At 41.1% G+C, this 17,274-nt stretch overlaps 1 protein-coding gene across 2 annotated transcripts in view; it reads left to right on the forward strand.

The window, feature by feature from the left end:
• Window positions 1–17,274, forward strand: part of LOC136863303 (cationic amino acid transporter 2) — a 282,617-nt gene that overhangs the window by 167,675 nt on the left and 97,668 nt on the right. For both annotated transcript variants that reach the window (XM_067139685.2, XM_068225906.1), the window contains one exon: window positions 191–319. In XM_067139685.2, coding sequence (XP_066995786.1) covers window positions 191–319 — 129 coding nt within the window. The remainder of the gene's footprint in view (window positions 1–190; window positions 320–17,274) is intronic.

Consider the following 17,274-nt stretch of genomic DNA (forward strand, 5'->3'; position numbering starts at 1 on the left):
TTTTTTTTTTTTTTTTTTTTGCCGATTTCCCATGTAATGCTCCGTACGAGTCAGTGTGACGTTAAACACACAGCAAAAAGGAAGACGACTATGTTCATCCTCGATCGGATAAGAGTAGAGGGGACTGGAAATGGACGGAGGAAATTGTGCTTAGCCTGTATAATGTGTGAACAACTTTTTTCTCTTTCAGGAGTTAGTTACGCCGAGTTCGCCGCTCGGGTGCCGCGGGCTGGATCAGCTTACGTATATAGCTACGTTTGTGTTGGGGAGTTCGTGGCGTTTATCATAGGATGGAATCTTATTTTGGAGTACATTATTGGTGAGTTTATATAATATATATATATTTTATATCTTACTAGTTTAAAAGAGTGTAGAAATAATCACATTCATTTATAGTACATTATGCTTCGCTCTTTTTATAAACATACTCGTGTCTTTATTATTGCCATTATAGGTGAGTTGCATGCGACTGTTTATGCACGACGATAATTATAACTCTATTTTTTAATATTCGTAAGTTTCAGTCGAGATGTCGCTTGACAGTTGAGTAATTTACTGGACAGAGCGCAGAGCGCATGCGCTGAGTTATTGATTTTCCGTGAGTGGATCAGAGACTTTGACAATGTCATACATAAGCTTTGATAGGTTATCATAACCTAGCTTTATTTCAAATACAAATTGTTCATTGTACGGTTGGTGAAGTGCATTTGCGGGTATGTACCATGTGGTTGTGGAATATTGGAAGTAGAAGGTGCATTGATGTTAATATGTGTGTCAGACATGTTTGATTTTGGAAACAAGTGCGAAGTTAGTGTGTTGAGCGCAGGTGCGATGCTCTCCTTACCTAACTGGTCCAACACTTGTATCATAATGAAAATCTGAACTCTGATTGGTGGAGAACCTGTATGATAATAAAACTTGAGCTTGAAAATCTGAAAGAATAACAGAGCTCTTAACAATATCTGGGACTTAGAAGTCCGAAAATCAGGTACAGAAACTAGTGATGATTACCAGGCAGTTAATTTACATAGAAAAGAGCATTATTGCTCTTGACGGGTACAATATTTTACAAGAGCACGACTTGCTCCAAGAAGATACATTACTCAGGAGTCTGAGCTCCGAAAAACCATAGTCCAGCCTTGCAGAGGCAGTCAGTTTTTGATACACAGAATTTGCACTAGGAAATCCATCGGGTGACCTCACTGTAGAGTGTTCATCAATTAATCCACAATAAAATAACACTAAGCACTGTTCCTAAAGAGAACCAAGACGCAGAAACAGTTACCGAGTAAATAGGGGCATAATTGCCCATAATAAATGGCCTTAATGGAAAAAGAAATGGTTGCACATAACCGGCCATAAACAAAATTCAAGGAGGTGAAACACATGAACTCCTTATGGAAACTGTTAAAACCCTAAGTTGGCTTATGGCCCAGTGATACAGAGGCTAATCCTATACTATAAGGTGTGACTAAAGGAGCAGCCTTTAAGGCCTAGAAAAGACTTAAGAAATTTTGAAGTTTCAAAACTTTAATCACCCAATCCAAGGTTGAATGGGAAACAACAGAGGGTCATCACTCTTTGTTCCCATACATTACACATTTCCCGGTAGGGAATAGAACCAGAGTCCTCAGACTTGCCGAAAATTCTACATTGAAACCACCAGTTTACAAAACTACATTAAAAGAAAGGAGGTTGAAACGTTCCCCTCAAATTACCCGCAGGAACTATCACATTTCTTGGTAAATTCTGCCATTACCTTGTGCCGCTGGATCTTCCTCACGCAGGCCTCGCCCTTGCCTCCATTAGGTCTCCAAGTCGCACTCCCAAGAACTGGAGCGATTCAGACAAGACGGCCCTTAAGTGCCCTGTTTTTATAATACCCTAAGGGGAAGCTCCCAGAACTCTTTACTGATAGGCTGGATTCCAGTACACACACCCCCTGGTTTTAACTGGCTAGAGAACATATTTCCAGGTATCTGATAGGTTGGTTATAATCGAGGAGGAACCAGATGAAGTGTTGACAACTTCAGTACATAAACAAAACCATACTCAGAAAAAAAGTTTGCCAACTCCAAAATTAAATGTTACTCTATCCAGTAGTTAGTCTTTTTTTGCTAAGGGCTTTACGTCGCACCGACACAGATAGGTCTTATGGCGACGATGGGATAGGAAAGGCCTAGGAGTTGGAAGGAAGCGGCCGTGGCCTTAATTAAGGAAAACCATTTTCAGGGCTGCCGACAGTGGGGTTTGAACCTATCTCCCGAATACTGGATACCGGCGCTATTTGTTTTAATCCTACTGCACCATCATTTCATTATCAGTGCTCAAATCAAGTAGTGCATCCTCTGAACTCTTCTAACATATTATCATATCTCGCCGCCTCATCTCATCTCCTCTCTTATTCACAAAAGGCTCGGGTTCACACACGGCTCATAATATTGAAGATTTCCCTACGGCTTTCCTCGCACTTGAAAAACATTACTCAAAATTCAGTGCTATTCATACGTAAGGTAAAGTGATTTTAAAGAAATAAAAGCATTTAAATTCAACTAGTTCAAAGAAAGGGACCCTATCTAAATGGGGGTGGATGGTGCATCGAGTCCAGGCACGCCGCATCTTCACATACAAATGCACAGTCATCACTATCTCTATTCATTAAACTAAACTGTAAAGAAATTCAATTTTACAGACAGAAAGCATTTCTATCCCCGCATTTGATAAATTTCAACATGAAATTGTGAGGATCCTGTCATCATGCTATCATAAAACATAAGTGACTATTTGAACCTGAAGAAATCTACGCTAGGTTAACAACAACATTAACATTTTCCCCTCTATCTAAAGTATTCACAAAGTTCATTAAAATTTAACCCATGCACGTGAATTAATATAATAAAGTTAAGGTGCTTGAAATTAAATCTGCTTCTCTAGTCTCCATTTCCCAACTAAGGTATTCCCTATTTGAATATCTAATTTCATCATATTATTCTAATTCAATTGTAAAATTATCTACATATTTACAAAAAGGAAATGCCCCGCATTCACAAATATCTCAAATTATTGTACTTAACGTCTTGTCGGGTTGTCCATCGTTCGAACCTCGAGAGGCCCCTGGCGTTGTTTACTCCATGATGATGTTGGTGCAGACCATTGGTTTATATCGTCTTGCGTCCATTCTGTGTATCTTTATGATCCTTGGTTCGTAAGCACTGGAAAAAGACTAAACAACACCACGTTCACTGTTAATCCGTCTTCTCTCGTCACAGTTAATTTCGCGTCAATACTAACAATTCTAAAATTGCATTAGCCGTTTCACAGATTATAGGATGCTCCTTCACGGTAAGCGATTTCTACCGGGTGAACTTTAATAAGACCGACAAACTGCAGGGACTGATTCCTGACTGGAAATGGAGGAAAAAATGTCATACGAATATGTGTCCGGAAATGGACGGTGTGCGTACGACAACAAATAGTCCCGGAGCAGAGTACATAGCTGAATCGCATGCACGTCACAGCATGTGTTCAAAGTGGCCTCCATGGGCTGCAATGCACGTGTTCAGACGTCGTATCATGGATTGCCTCACTCTTTCGCACGATCCGGCCTCTCGCCGAACAGCGTCACAGGCGCCGTGAACACGCTTTTGAAGGGTCAACACATCAGGAACTGGTTCAGCGTACACAACGCTTTTCCGATGTCCCCAGAGGTAAAAATCCAGGGGGTTTAAGTCCGGTGATCTAGGAGGCCATGCAATAGGGCCTCCACGTCCTATCCAGCGCCTAGGGGAGATGTTGTTGAGGTGTTGACGAACTGTAATGCGAAAGTGGGGTGGTCCTCCATGATGCAGAAACCACATAACCCGTCTTATTGCCAAAGGCACATTCTCAAGCAATCCAGGCAGAGTATTCTGTAGGAAGTCCAGGTACGTTCCTCCGTTGAGGCGTTGTGGAATAATAACTAGTCCATGTATGTGGTCGCCAAGAATCCCTGCCCAAACATTGATGCTGAACCGATGTTGGTGAGACGCTTCAACCATTCCCCGAGGATTTTCTGTAGCCTACAGATGAAGACTATGCAGATTGACGATGCCATTTCTGGTAAATGTTGCTTCATCGGTAAAGAGTACTGACGACAGAAATCCTATAACTGTTATGGCCTAGTGCAAAAACCGTTGACAAAATCCTTCCCGTATAGGGAAATCCGCTGCTGACAATCCTTGCACTCTTTGCAGGTGATAGGGATAATAGCGGTTGTCGTGCATGATACAGATAATCGTAGTCTGGCTTACACCATGTTGGCTGACCACTTGCCCGGAGCTTGTACTAGGGTTTGCCTCAATGTCCTGTAGAACCTGTTCCTCCAGATATAGTGTACGCACAGTCCGCCGCCTCCCTGCACGTTCGTCTGTCTGAAAGGACCCATGATCACACAAACGCCCAAAAATGGCTTGAAACGCTGTGTGATATGGTTAGTGTCTGTGAGGGTACTTGTTTTGGTATAGCCGTGCAGCCTCTCGACCGTTTTCATTGGCTTGGCCGTACACAAACACCATCTCGGCTTGTTCCCGACATGAATACCGGACCATTCTGATTCTGCTTCCAACAGTACGCTGCTTCACACTATCTGCAACAGACGACACACACTGCAAGTAGTCGGAGAAAATTTCATTCGTCAGTGCCGTCTACCGTCGCAGCGATGCATTTCCGGACACTTGTTCATAGAGCATATTTCCTCTATTTCCAGTCAGGAATGAGTCCCTGCAGTTTGTCGGTTTTATTAAAGTTCACCCTGTATATTTCACTAGCATAGTTTCTGCATGACCCGTTTAGGAAATAGCTAATTCCACCTCTTAGTTTATACACGCAGAATTACTTCACAGCAGACTATGGTATGTTCACTGCTACAGTTTAAGCGACCCAAAAATTATGGTGGATTCCTACGTTCGACTCCCCGTCGCAGTTTCTGTATTTCTGCAGACAAAAATTTATCTCGACATTCTGACACGAACACACGAAAACTTCTAGAATACAGTAATACAATTGTACATGGAACTTATCCCTTCCCAATTCAATTGTCTTTCCACACTGTCTCGACAGCTCGTTCGCGATCACCACTACGGGCTTCGTCCTTAACACACGGCACTGTCTGGATGACTGTTTTTCTCTCCCGAATCACAGCGCGTTCTCACGTCACGATCTCGTGGCATGAGTTGACGACACAGTCTCATGATATTTCCAATACGTCGTGATCGTGCCGTGAATCGAATTTTCACCATCGTTTACAATGTTTCCGCACTTATCTATGCACTTTATAGAATCTTTATCACCGAATTACCGATAAGTTGCGCAGTTCACATCCGAACAAAGACCAAGTCAGAACACTCGCCGGCCATGTGATTGCCTCAAAAACTTCACGTCAATGTCTTTCTTCCCTCATAGGCGGGTCCTTCTATAATTTTTTCCTGGTTCGGACATGAGCTGAGGAGCGGTTCCCACTCCAATTTCTATTTCTCACGTTCTGCAAGTCCTACATTATTGGCGATGCGATTGATTGTGTGGCCTATTGATCAATATCACTTTGCTATGATGCGGAAACCAAATCGATCGGTAGATTATTATCCGAGATAAAAAATCAGGCCCATCCCTGGAAATCTCCATTGGGCGTTTGGGTTCTCTGCTAGCGTGAGCACGCTACTGCCGATTACATCATCCTTGGCGGCGTAATTTCACTCAGTGTTGTATTAAGCATACTTATAATTTTGTTGAAGATCTAATATTCTCAATTTTGACATGAAATCTTTTCTTTATATAATTTAGGTGACGTTCTACAAAATAATCGTCTAAAATCACACTCTCACATTGGCACTACTGTGATCCGGCAATTTTTTGGGGGGGGGGGCAGAGTTATCCGGATATATTTCCCTTCGTTGGCTTATGCTCTCAGTTTAGGGGTTTCTCAAGCCATGAGACTCTTGACTTCAGCGCCACCCAGTCGGGTATATTGCGCAATATGATGCAACCTCTCTTCCATACAGACAAAGAAGCTCGAAACATGTCTTCTTCCCATAGATTAATTTCTAAATAAATATCCACATTACTGACACCGTCACAAGATGACTGCGACTTTTTGTCCCTCCGTCTATTCCGTGTCCAAATAGGGAAGGCAAATTCAATATATCACGTTCAGGAAAATGGAGTCCCACTGGGGTCGGTTCTCAGCGTCACTTTTCGCCGTTTGCCATAAACGGTATTGACGCTGCTACTGATTCAGCAGCAGTACCGTCGCTATTATGTACAGTATATGATTTTAATCTGCATTATAGCTCACAAAACATAGCTGTCGCAGGGCGACTATTACAACGAGCTATTAGGAGAATGCAACAGTGGACCTTGGAGAACATAGCTTTTGGTTTTCAACTGCAAAAAGAAACACTGCTGTTCACTTCTGCCGGAAGCGCACTCTTCACCCCCATCCTAAACTTTATTTACCGGGGGTTGCTCTTCCTTTAGTTGACACGTACTGATTTCTTGTTTTCCTTTTGGAAAGTAAATTGTCTTGGGAGCCGCACGTGCTTCACATAAAAGTAAATGCTCTAAGAAACTGAATATTTTGGAGTTTCTTAGCGGCACTACGCGGAGAGGGAATTTGAACGCACGGTGTTCCTACGATTTCATAGAGCACATATTTTATCTTGATTAGACTTTGGCAGTGCAGCATATGGATCGTTAAGGCAAAGAGAAGTAGCCACCCTTATGGAGTGCGTGGTCCTGGCCGATCTGTACCGTAATATAAAACTTCCCGAGTGCAATCTTGCTCATTCTACGAGATGAGCAGTCAGTATACCTCGTCATCCGTTTTTGTGAGGGGTGTGTTTAAATGTGAATTTTCTATTTGTTTTTAATTTGCATTTCATCGTTAATTCGATTTTTTATTCTATTGACTCTGTTTTAGTTTGTCTTTGTGTATATTTAGTGTGCTTTTTATAATTTTAATTTGGATCAAATATATGATTTCACTTCAAAGGCAATTCCTTATTCCATTTAATCTATTTTTAAATAATTATATAAGAAAATAAGGTTCACGTTTGTGGGTTCCTGTAGTCACGTCCTAGTTCGTGAACAATGGGCAACGGCTGAGTGGCCTAGTAAGTGGTCCTGAGAGTCGAGATACCAGTTACTATGGAATGGGAGTGGGCATCTCGGACATATTGAGTCCTGGCCCTCCTTGTGCTCAGGCGGCTAGGACTATACAATTCACCGGTGGTCCATAACCCGTTAGAGGAGACATCCTCACTTGGATTATGTGCAAGTAGGGCAGCATCCTGCTTCATGAATTTACCGAGCTCAGAACATTTTAAGGGGACTTGGGACACATTTTTTTTCGGTAAATGGATGAAATTGTCGAAATTTGAATTCTGGCATAAATAAATTATATTAACCTTGCTCTACATAACAAAAGTGGTTTTGTGCCGCTGTGACTATTTTTGACGTAGTTACAGCCGTTTCAAAGTGGCTCTGCACGGTCATTTGATTCTCCACCACGCCCCCTTTTCTCTGTATGCTTGGCTATCCGTGTCCCTTCTGTTAGCATTAATTCCCTCTTTACAGTAGCATTGAGATGACACAATTCTTGAATATTGGAATATATACTGCCATCTGTTGGCTATGTTATGAACTACTTCAACCTACAATTTAGTCAACATAAAACTTTATATTTTAGAACATGTAAAAATTATATCCATTCTAGTGACATGTTTGACTTGAAAAAATGATATGTGTTTATATAAGTAGTATTTTAATATGTTTGAGAGTTGTAACCAAATGCATATATTTAATAAGTTAGTGGACAGCCTGACATCAGCCTATACACTTCCTTGTTTACTATTGGGTTTGTTTTGGTCAGTTTCGTGAATTGCAAGCAAGGTTGTGGGAAATTGTTGGTGAATATTATATCAAATCATGAGGAAGTAGATCCATCCAATGTAGGTAAACAAGTGCTTGACATTGCTGTATCATTTGATGGAACATGGCACAAGCGTGGCCATACATCTCTCTATGGCATTGGCATAGTGATTGACATTCTGAGTGGATTAGTTATAGATTATCATGGGTTATCTAAATATTGTCACATGTGTGTTGTAACTGCTCATGAACTGGGTGATGATTCTCCAGAATATAATATATGGCTGGAAGGTCATAAAGCATGTGGGGAAATGCTCCAGGAATTATGAGGGATCATCTGTAGCAATGGAAATATTTGCAGCTGATATTTTATGGAAAAGATCAGTGGAAGAATGTGGCATGCACTACACAACTGTGCTTTCTGATGGGGATGCCAAAACATTTCTCCACCTTTCAAATGAAGCAGTATATTGACCAGATGTGCAATTGAAGAAAGAAGAGTGGATTAACCATGTTGCCAGAAGGATGGGGACTGGTTTCAGGAATTTGGTGAAAGAGTGGAAAGTAAAAGGAACTGCACTTGGTGGAAGGGGGCCTGGAAGTTTGAAAGAAGCAACTATTGTGAAGCTAAAAAATTATTATAGGCAGGCAATATGTCCAAATATTCCCTCAGTAGATAATATGAAATCTGCAATATATGCCTCACTATAACATTACTCCTCCACAGATGAAGATCCTAAGCATAAGAAATGCCTCTTAGGACCCGAATCATGGTGCTTCTACAACAAGAGTATCGCAACAGAACAAACCCCTCAAAACCCACAAAAAAATTGTCAGTTTAATTCACAACTGCAATGCTGCTGAAAATTGTGCCTGTATACCAAAGGCTGGCATCAACAGAACTTCTTTCTAGATGTTGTAGAGGGGCTACTCAAAATTCCAATGAAATTCTTCATGCATGTATATGGAAAAAGTGCCCAAAAGAGACCTTTGTGTCCTCAAAAAGACTTGGAATAGCTGTTTCTAATGCAGTTTCAGAATACATGTGATGCAGTGCAACACAAGAAATGAAAATGGCTGTAAGGAATTATAAACTTTCACCAGTATCCACCAAACTTGCCACACAAAGAGGTGAAAGAAGAAAATTTGACAGTAAGCAGACAATCACCCAACAAAAGAAACTGCCAGGAAAAAACTGAAAATCCTCAAGGTACACAGGGAGGAAGCCAAGAAGAAACAGGAGGGTAGGAGTTATAGTGCTGGTGAATTTTAAGAGATTTGGAAAAGACATTATGAACATTTTTAATGGTTTTAGAACTAAAATTCATTTAACTCAAAACACCATTTTTTGTAACCTGCAGTGTTCCATGCGGGTCAAATCTGAACCGATATTTAGCAAAGTTAGTATGTAGCTTCTATGTGACCTAACAAAGAAATTGTAGGATGGATTTTGCATTCTTCTTCAATATACTCATTTTATGAGGCCAAATGTACAGAAAATTAGTGGAAAATTACATGTGATAAAATTAAAAAATTAAAACAGGAGTTAATTGAGCAACATAGGGTGAATCAAAAATTCCATCCTTGAGTTCTTTTATGTTATAAGGAAGAATCATTTCACAAGTTTTCAAACTCTCAGGTAAAAATCCATCCCGCAGGGAACTTTTTGAAAGTTGCCTGTTTTGCGAGTGTCATAAACACAAAGTACATGATATATCATAAACCAATAAGGATATTAAGCTGAAATTCAGATATGTTCTTTCCATAATAGTCCTACATATTCCATAAACATTTCATTGTGATTGCTAAACAATTGTGGAAAATACAAAAATGTGTCCCCGGTACCCTTAAGCAAGCCTCGGACCTATGGGAGTAATGGAGTCCCACTCCCATTTGACAGGCGAGGGACTCCTTGGAAACAACTTGGCGAACGAAATGGAATTCGATGGGGAGCTATCAATATTAATGGGGCTTATGGAAGAAATAAAGTAGAACTGGCTGAGTCAGCAAAGAGGATGCATCTGGATGTGCTAGGAGTAAGTGATATTCGGGTAAGGGGAGATAACGAGGAAAATATAGGAGATTATAAAGTGTACTTGACGGGTGTTAGAAAGGGAAGGGCAGAGTCTGGGGTAGGGCTCTTTATCAGGAATGCCATTGCACGGAACATAGTTTCTGTTAGGCACGTAAATGAGCGAATGATGTGGGTAGATTTGTCAGTTGGAGGAATTAGGACTAGAATTGTGTCCGTGTATTCACCATGTGAGGGTGCGAATGAGGATGAAGTTGACAAGTTTCATGAAGCATTGAGTGACATCGTGGTCAGGGTCAACAGCAAGGATAGAATAGTGCTAATGGGCGATTTCAATGCGAGAGTTGGGAATAGAACTGAAGGATACGAAAGGGTGATTGGTAAATGTGGGGAAGATATGGAAGCTAATGGGAATGGGAAGCGTTTGCTGGACTTCTGTGCTAGTATGGGTTTGGCTGTTACGAATACATTCTTCAAGCATAAGGCTATTCACCGCTACACGTGGGAGGCTAGGGGTACCAGATCCATAATAGACTATATCTTGACAGACTTCGAATTCAGGAAATCTGTTAGGAATGTACGAGTTTTCCGCGGATTTTTCGATGATACAGACCACTATCTGATCTGTAGTGAACTAAGTATCTCTAGGCCTAGGGTAGAGAAAGTGAAATCTGTCTGCAAACGAATAAGGGTAGAAAATCTCCAGGACGAGCAAATTAGACGGAAGTACATGGATCTGATTAGTGAGAAGTTTCGAACAGTAGACAGTAAGCAGGTTCAGGATATAGAAAGTGAATGGGTGGCATACAGGGATGCTGTAGTAGAAACGGCAAGGGAATGCCTAGGAACAACTGTGTGTAAAGATGGGGAAAGGCGAACATCTTGGTGGAATGATGAAGTGAGAGCAGCTTGTAAACGTAAAAAGAAGGCTTATCAAAAATGGCTCCAAACAAGGGCCGAGGCAGACAGGGATTTGTACGTAGATGAAAGAAAGAGAGCGAAACAAATAGTTGTTGAATCCAAAAAGAAGTCCTGGGAAGATTTTGGTAACAACTTGGAAAGGCTAGGTCAAGCAGCAGGGAAACCTTTCTGGACAGTAATAAAGAATCTTAGGGAGGGAGGGGAAAAGGAAATGAAGAGTGTTTTGAGTAATTCAGGTGAACTCATAAAAAGATCCCAGGGAATCACTGGAGAGGTGGAGGGAATATTTTGAACATCTTCTCAATGTAAAACGAAATCATCCTGGTGGTGTTGTGAACAGCCAAGCAAATGGGGAGGAGGAAAATGATGTTGGTGAAATTACGCTTGAGGAAGTGGAAAGGATGGTAAATAAACTCCATTGTCATAAGGCAGCAGGAATAGATGAAATTAGACCTGAAATGGTGAAGTATAGTGGGAAGGCAGGGATGTAATGGCTTCATAGAGTAGTAAAATTAGCATGGAGTGTTGGTAAGGTACCTTCAGATTGGGCAAAAGCAGTAATTGCACTGATCTATAAACAAGGGAACAGGAAGGATTGCAACAACTATCGAGGTATTTCATTGATTAGTATACCTGGCAAAGTATTCACTGGCATCTTGGAAGGGAGGGTGCGATCAGTCGTTGAGAGGAAACTGGATGAAAACCAGTGTGGTTTCAGACCACAGAGAGGCTGTCAGGATCAGATTTTCAGTATGCGCCAGGTAACTGAAAAATGCTACGAGAGGAATAGGCAGTTGTGTTTATGTTTTGTAGATCTAGAGAAAGCTTATGACAGGATACCGAGGGAAAAGATGTTCGCCATACTGGGGGACTATGGAATTAAAGGCAGATTATTAAAAGCAATCGAAGGCATTTATGTTGACAATTGGGCTTCAGTGAGAATTGATGGTAGCATGAGTTCTTGGTTCAGGGTACTTACAGGGGTTAGACAAGCCTGTAATCTTTCACCTTTGCTGTTCGTAGTTTACATGGATCATCTGCTGAAAGGTATAAAATGGCAGGGAGGGATTCAATTAGGTGGAAATGTAGTAAGCAGTCTGGCCTATGCTGACGATTTGGTCCTAATGGCAGATTGTGCCGAAAGCCTACAGTCTAATATCTGTGAACTAGAAAATAGGTGCAATGAGTATGGTATGAAAATTAGCCTCTCGACGACTAAATCGATGCCAGTAGGTAAGAAATTCAACAGAATTGAATGTCAGGTGGGTGATACAAAGCTAGAACAGGTCGATAATTTCAAGTATTTAGGTTGTGTGTTCTCCCAGGATGGTAATGTAGTAACTGAGATTGAATCAAGGTGTCGTAAAGCTAATGCAGTGAGCTCACAGCTGCGATCAACAGTATTCTGTAAGAAGGAAGTGAGCTCCCAGACGAAACTATCTTTACATCGGTCTGTTTTCAGACCAACTTTGCTTTACGGGAGCGAAAGCTGGGTGGACTCAGGATATCTTATTCATAAGTTAGAAGTAACAGACATGAAAGTAGCAAGAATGATTGCTGGTACAAACGGGTGGGAACAATAGCAGGAGGGTACTCGGAATGAGGAGATAAAGGCTAATTTAGGAATGAACTCGATGGATGAAGCTGTACGCATAAACCGGCTTCGGTGGTGGGGTCATGTGAGGCGAATGGAGGAGGATAGGTTACCTAGGAGAATAATGGACTCTGCTATGGAGGGTAAGAGAAGTAGAGGTAGACCAAGACGACGATGGTTAGACTCGGTTTCTAACGATTTAAAGGTAAGAGGTATAGAACTAAATGAGGCCACAACACTATTTGCAAATCGAGGATTGTGGCGACGTTTAGTAAATTCACAGAGGCTTGCAGACTGAACGCTGAAAGGCATAACAGTCTATAATGATAATGTATGTATGTAGGTATTGCGAATTTGAACCACTGATTAAAATTCATAATCTCATCGGGGAGAGAGTGGGTTCGAACCCCACTGTCGGTAGCCCTGAAGATGGTTTTTCGTGGTTTCCCATGTACACACCAGGGAAAGGCTGAGACTGAACTTCAATTAAAGCCACGGCCGCATCCTCCCCACTCCTAGGCATTTCCTATCCCATTGTTGCCATAAGACCTATGTGTCGGTGCGACGTAAAGCAAATTGTAAAAATTGAAAATGATAATACATTTTCATCATGATTTTTTTACATTCTAGTCAGTGGATTCATTTTAAAACGCTGTCATCAAATTTCATCTCATAGCGTTAGCGGGCCATGATCTAGATGTGAGGCCCCTTTTTACAACAATCATCATAATCAGTCAGATGTTTGGGGTTCGGTTCCAGCTGACAGCAATTATATTTTTCTAGCATAAAAATACACGTTTTCGTTGGGTACAAGGTTCGTGGTCCAGTTAGAGAAGATGGCACGGAAGTTCTGAAATAAATTTTATGTATGCTGCAAAGTCTGTGGCGGACAGCGGTCAGTCCTGTGTCACAGCATCTGTTTTTTTTTTTCCCAGTGATGAAGTTCGAGACGTTTCTGGATGTGGCTGGAATGAGAACATTATAGTTGCGCCCTCCAGAAGATGAAAGAGAAACAAGACGGAGAGAAAAGTAGAAGGGAGAATCCGTCGGTGAGCCCTCCGGCTGAGAGCTTCTGGTTGACTCAATAGTTCCTTCCAGGAAATTCCGAAGGTGGCTGCAGGCAGAAGGCTGACACATAACAGTATGTAAAGATTCGGACTAAAAGACGAGCTGTTAGTGAAACTGAAAAAGAACGGGCAATTATGTGAACAGTAGTGTGGCGATGTCGTGGATCAAACAGCTGGATGTGGGAATGTACGGAACTTACAGATGACAGTCTGCTCTGTCGTGCGGGATGATGGAATAGTTACCAGTTTGTGTCACCGGTGGTTCTATCGGAGCTATTGGTACTATCTGAAGACGATACGCAAAATGTACAAAAGCACTAGTGCCACAGCCATGTGACAATAACAATACATTGTTGATGATATCATCTTTCACTTACCCCCTGTGCGTGGGGGACGCAGACGAATAATACACCCACGGTATCCCCTGCCTGTCGTGAGAGGCGACCAAGGGATGATTGAATTAGAATCATGAAACTACTTTTGATTCGTACCATCATGCGGGGAACACCATGGGTTGTGCCTGTACTTTCGAGTAGTACCACTAAATTAGGTACGAAATAGGTTTCTGATTAGTAGCAGTAAAGAGGCTGGCCTGGGGGTTTCCAGTACCCGTGCGTCGTACCCATGTGAGCAACACCGCGGGTCTGGGCGTAGCCTTTGAGTTGTACCGCTATAGCTTATGAGCGGCACCGTGGGTCTGCGTTGCCTGTGATTAGTACCCACTATGTGAGGAACACCACGGAATAGTGCGAGTCCCTGTGGTTAGTACACCTAGGTGAGTAACCGTATCGGTTTGCGTTGGCTATGAATGGCGCCATTGTGTGAGAAACACCATAGGTCTGCGTTCCCTGTACGAAGTGCAGTACTTGTGAGTAGTACCATGTTGTGTGGAACACCGTGAGTCTTCGCTACTTTCGATTACTACCCCAACATGACAAATACCATGGTTCTACTTTACTCGCGACATGTACCATTCTGTGGGGCCTTAGACGTGGATTTTGCACCCCTTTAGACATCAAGCATCATTGTGCTTTATAAGTGGTCCCTTGGTCAGTAATACTATTAATTTACGATCCTTTTTTGAGTCTGATCCACTGTTTTTTTGTTTTCTTTGTGTTTTGTTGGGTTCATGTCCATCCATTCATTCTTCATGACATTTTTATTTTATTTTGGTCAGTGGATGAATTTGAACTTTTTATTATTTCATTTCTTACCATTGTGGTCCGATGACCTAGGTGTTAGGCCCCTTTAAACAACACGCATAATCATCATCATTTTTCAATTTCACTTCACGTTCTTTTGTTACTGTCATCTAAGGAAAATGAAGGGATCGCGAATTCGCTGCTTTCCTTACTTCAGTGTATGCTTTGTAATACACTTCACACGTGTGGTACAAATTACACGTTGAACCGTAACTGCAGTAACTGGAAGTCCTGTAACGTTAGGACAGGATAACTTTTATTAAGCCTCATGTCAAGATCTACTCCGCCTTCATATATAGAAAATATATGTTGGTATTTGTTTATGTCAGACTCGTGGTGTAGGGCTAGCGTGCTTGCCTCCTACTTGGAGGCACGGGGTTCAAATTATGGTCAGTCCAGGGATTTTAATTTTAAGCTGAGAGCTGGATTGGTATCACTCAGACTCGTGTGGTCAATCGACAGCGAGATGCTATTGATGCAAGAGGCAGTGGACCCAGTCAAGGAAGCCAAGCAATAGGCTGAGGATGTCGTCACCTTGACCATGAGAACTCCAGTATGTACATACCATCTATGTGGGCAGCAGTCTACTTGGCAGGCAAAGAAAGACTCTTATGTTCTGTTGAGGCATGGGTTTGTATTTTGTTCTTTACATTAATTTTATGTACGTAAATTGCAAGATACTTTCCTTTTCATTTTATAAAGTTTTATTTTTCTCATCTGCAATAAAATTGTAGAAATGGTATCGTTAATTTCGTCATTAATGCTGTTTTCAAACTCATACATCATTGTAAATCTATATACATAAAACAGCATGTCCTGACTGACTGATCATCGCCGAGCAGAAACCGCTGAAGATGAAGATACATATATATATATATATATATATGAAATTTGGTCAGTAGTTTCATTTTATAACTCACAGACTCATAATTCAGCCCCTAAATAAGGAGTTCAGAGTTTATATGGGTAAACGTTATTTAACGCATATGTTGACTTAAATCATGGTGAAATACTCCAGAACGTAAATACGTATACGTATTTTTAAATCAATCCCGAAAGGGTTTGTAAAAGGGGCGCAGAAAAGTTTATATTGGGAAACATATTTTTTGGTCGGATTTTCTCGAAACATAGTATAAATACTTTACAACATAAAGCAACACGTACATCAGTATGGTCTTACAACACACCCCTAAGGGGTTTTCAGTTAAGGGGGGGGGGGGAGGCCTGATGACAAAAATATTCATTTCTCTGAAAACTCTAGAGACACAAGGTTGAAATGGCTCATTATGGTTGATACCTACAGGGAAAGAAGCATTTTAAACTTCAAAGTAGTATATAACCTGTTCTTTTGCCGATTTTAAAGTCCAAAAATTCACAAATCTTGGTACATTCATTATAAATGTGTAAGACATTTTCATTATAGAATTTACATATACAATAAAGCAAAACTAAGTCAAATATTTTGTAACTACGAACATGTGTGGGGAAGAACGGGGCTCATTGCACTGAACTACTTTCTTAAGTCTCTGTATTATTGCTTATTTTCATTATTACAATAACACAAACAATATATAAACTACGAACATTTTTCAAGTCTCTGACAAGCACAAAATCACATTTTGCAATATTGATAATCATTTACCAATCACTAAAATACTAATACGCCCACCACATCCCGTAGCACTGTTATAGTTCCTCACCCGTGAGAATTTTTTGAGAAATAACCCCTTGCCTCATCGCCACAGAATTTCATTAATTGTTGTAAGTCTTTAGAACTTCTCAGCAGATATGGGAAAAGCTTCTAAGGGAGAAAAGCACTGTATTTGATTTCATTGTGCTATGTTGGGGTAATTAAGTGAAACCGAGAATTACACCATAAACTTTCGTCTGACATGACTGGCCATCAGGATGATGGGAAGAATCATCTCTCTTCCGTTTCGCTGCTATGGAGACGGATTCCAAAGCTCCGTTTTAAGTGGTCGGGAAGCTCAAAAATGGTCCACTCTGAATCTTGATCTGTTACTAGCCGGGGTGGAAGTGGTGATTTATTTGCATACTTCTCATCTAAGTCCTTCCAACTCCTAAACATTGTGTGGTCAACTGTTACAGAGTCGAACTGTGAGGGATCTTACAAGTGGTTTTGATTACAGCGATCTAGTCACTAGGATCAAATGCCAGAGCTTTTGAATTCATCAAAACCATGATCTTATCGTTCTCAAGATAGGAATGGCCCCTTTGAAGGTTACGGTGATGGATCTCCATTTTTCTCAACGTTGTTGCACCACTTCATCTACAAAAATCACCATGTTGAAGAGAAACTGAAAGGAACTGAAGCCCTTCTGTTGCCCACTACACAACTTACAGAAAATACTCAGGTGCTTTACATTAGAATGGTTGTAGATGCAACAATGAGCATACATTGTAACTTCCATTTTATTGGCTTCATGCTCAGGATGCACATAAAGAAAACACTTTGGAAAGTACATGGACGTTAAATGCAAACACGGATAACTGTCTCCTCGTTTATGGAGATGTTAGGACCAGCCGAATTTTTCC

The sequence above is a fragment of the Anabrus simplex genome, chromosome 2 (genome assembly GCF_040414725.1).
Source record: "Anabrus simplex isolate iqAnaSimp1 chromosome 2, ASM4041472v1, whole genome shotgun sequence".
Lineage (NCBI taxonomy): Eukaryota > Metazoa > Arthropoda > Insecta > Orthoptera > Tettigoniidae > Anabrus > Anabrus simplex.